General features: G+C 38.9%; 1 protein-coding gene across 5 annotated transcripts in view; it reads right to left on the minus strand.

Moving 5' to 3' along the window:
- LOC106871852 (TNF receptor-associated factor 4) overlaps positions 1-3,449 on the minus strand; it is a 59,329-nt gene that overhangs the window by 37,278 nt on the left and 18,602 nt on the right. For 2 of the 5 annotated variants that reach the window (XM_014918575.2, XM_014918576.2), the window contains exon 2: positions 2,286-2,333. The exons of the other annotated variants lie outside the window; for them this stretch is intronic. In XM_014918575.2, the coding sequence (XP_014774061.1) occupies positions 2,286-2,333 (48 nt within the window). The remainder of the gene's footprint in view (positions 1-2,285; positions 2,334-3,449) is intronic. 5 annotated transcript variants of the gene reach the window in all.

Here is a 3,449-nt window from a genome sequence, read left to right on the forward strand (position 1 = left end):
GGGGGGAAGGGGAGGAGTCAATTACTGGTACTTAATTTATTGAACCTGAAAAGATGAAAGACAAAGTCAACCTCAGCAGAATTTGAACTCAGAACATAAAGACAAATGAAATGCCGTCAAGTGTTTTGCCCAAAGTGCTAATGATTCTGCCAGTTCGCTGCAACAACCCTTTCCTACCGGAGGCACAAGGCCTCAAATTTGGGGGGAGGGGGACTAGTCGATTACATCGACCCCCACTGTTTCACTGGTGCTTAATTCATTGAGACCCTGAAAGTGTGAAAGGCAAAGACAGCCTCAGTGGAATTTGAACTCAGAACGTAGTGGCAGACGAAACGCCGCTAAGCATTTTGCTCGGCATGCTAATGATTCTGCCAGCTCGCCACCTAATAATAATAATAATGATAATGATAATAATAATAATAATAAAATATCTGCAAGTATATGCCAGTCTTGAAATATGAAGAATTGTTACAAGACAAGGAAACTGGAACTAAAATATCAAATGTCCTCAAAGATAGCGAAGCAGACTTATAAATAGTGCCAAGGTGAAATCTGTGTCAAAAAACTGAAGCTGGAAGGATATTGGAGAAGAGGAACACAATTTCAATGTATCTCACTATTTACACAGTCACAGACACACCAACACATACACGCTCCAAAATTACACACACATATATATTTATATATTAAAATAGGAATATACCTCACCATTTACATATACAGCTACAAACAAATCCAGTCACACACACATTAGAGTAAGAATAGAAGTTAAATATACATTGTTATTTACATACCCAAGAATACACATATTCACAGGATTGCTTGCTTGCATGCACACACACACACACACACACACACACACACACACACACACACACACACACACACACACACACACAGTCATAAATATGCACACACACACAGTCATAAATACGTACACACAGTCAAATACATACACACACACATATAGTCAAATACATAATCACAGTCATAAAGGCATACACACCCACATATAGTCATAAATACACACACACACAGGGAAATACATACACACACATACACTTACGTAATATATAAACATGCATAGTCAGGAGACATGATAAATATATCCGATATGGTGGCAGCGACGGTGGGGGAGTGCATGGGTGTGGAGGAGGAGGGGGGACTGCGGGTGGAAGCGATGGTGAAGAGGAGGCGGAAGAGGAAGAGCTACAGGGATCTTACAAACCAAGCTCGCTCCCACAGTTGCTGATTCAGTAGCAGCACTGAACGGCAGGGATCAGAGATAACAGTCCCAGGAGGGGCAGTGTGCCGTGCGTAATATCTCCCTTACCTTTATCACTTACTACAGCCCACCCGCCCCCACAATCACCTGGCTAAACGAATTGAAACACACACACGCGCACGCGCGCACGCACACACACACACACACACACACACACACACACACACACACACACACTAGTGTCTTACCTAGAGCGCATATTACTTAACAACCTATAAAAGCTGATCACGGACTACTTATTCACTTCCTCCTCCTCCTCCTACCTCTCTCTCTACACATGAAAAAAAAAAAATCAGACGTAGTATTATGCACGAGGAAAAAGAAGAAAACAAGGAGTTGTGATGCAAACGGACGAAGAGAAGTAGAGAAATGCCAAGCCACCGGAAGAGGAAGGAACCGAAGGAAGAGAAAGACCAAGAAAGATAAGGGGCAGAAGTCTTGAAAGCTGACCCCAGGAGGGTGAACGTTGTAAAATAGATGACAGCCGGAGAAGGGCAATATACATACATATCTATACATACAGTTGAGGTGTGTTCTATTAAGAACATATATGAGTACAAATAGAGTTCGTTCAGCCTTAGAATTCCCAAATAGCTGGTAGTATTCTTATGGATCTTCTTATATAGGTAAATCGTTACATAATTTAATTTCAACTTAACTTTAAATCCTGTATATACGAGGATCTGTATATATCGAAACATTTGTAGTGATTAAAAAGCTGCCTAACCATATTTACTCTTCCTTTTGACTCTTTTTTTCCAAAATTTTGAGTTGGTGGGGATATATAATCCAAGCAGGTACCAATATGCACTTCTACCGATTATTAACCAGCTTTATCAATCAGAAGTGTGTGTGTATATATATATATATATGTATGCATGTAGGTGTATGAGGAAACGTTGGCAAGTGAGAGATACTGGTTGTGTAGGAAAGGAGATGAGGCGAGGAAAGCGTTAGGAAATATATAAAGAACAGGGTTTATTCAAAGTTTACGATGTACCTGTAATTATCTACGTCCGAGTGAGTAGATGCAGACATCGGCAAATACCTGTAAATGTAGAGCAGAAAATAGCGGAATCTGTTAATATACATTATATGACGACGTGTGCACTACACAGGAATGTGTGTGTGTGTGTGTGTGTGTGTGTGTATAAATGTATATGTGATATGTTGGACTAACGAGTATACCTCAATTAGTGTGCTGATGTGTTGAGTAAAGCACTTCCACAGTTTGGGCTACCTGGTGTCATCCACAGTCGGGGTGTGTTTCCTTTGGATTGACTTCAGGAATTCTGCACTGTTATCATCGTTAGTTGAGATGATAATTGATTAAGTAAACAGAAGAGTTATACCAATTCCATCTTCTGTTTACTTAATTGATTATTATAAATATATATATATATATATATATATATATATATATGCGTGCGTGTGTGTATAATACGCACTTATATAGAAACACATATACATACATACATGTAGATATACACACTCACACATGTACATACAAGTACATACATATACACGTACATATAAGTACATACACACACACACACATATATATATATACATACAGACCAAGTTCATACATACATTCATATATATATATATATACATACAAATATGTACACACACACACATACAATTATACAGACACAGTATATATATATATATATATATATATATATATTATATAAACAGTGTGACCTTTGAAAAGACAGTGCGTACATCGTCGGTGCTTTCACTAAATGACATTAATCCAAGCGGAACAGGTGAACAAGTATTGTTGACAATGATGATGATGATGATGATGATGATACCAGTGACAACATACCACGTTGTTGTTGTTGCTATTGTTGTCAGCTTGCTTCATTTCAAGGTCATAAAATGCAGCTTGAGGGAAATGCACTGATATGAACCAAGAAAATATTTTACAGTTTTTTGTCATTGTGGAAAAAAAAAAAAAAATCAGTGTTAGCATTATTTGTATATGGGATGGGTGGATGAGAGGACAGGTATGTAGGTCAAGAAGTCTACCAAATCTACTCCTAAGGCTTCGGTCGGCCCGTGGCTATAGCAGAAGACACTTGCCTAAGGTGCCATGCAGTGGGACTGAACCCGGAACCATGTAGTTGAGAAGGAAGCTTCTTACCACACAGCCACA

This window comes from Octopus bimaculoides, chromosome 26 (assembly GCF_001194135.2).
Source record: "Octopus bimaculoides isolate UCB-OBI-ISO-001 chromosome 26, ASM119413v2, whole genome shotgun sequence".
Classification (NCBI taxonomy): Eukaryota; Metazoa; Mollusca; class Cephalopoda; order Octopoda; family Octopodidae; genus Octopus; species Octopus bimaculoides.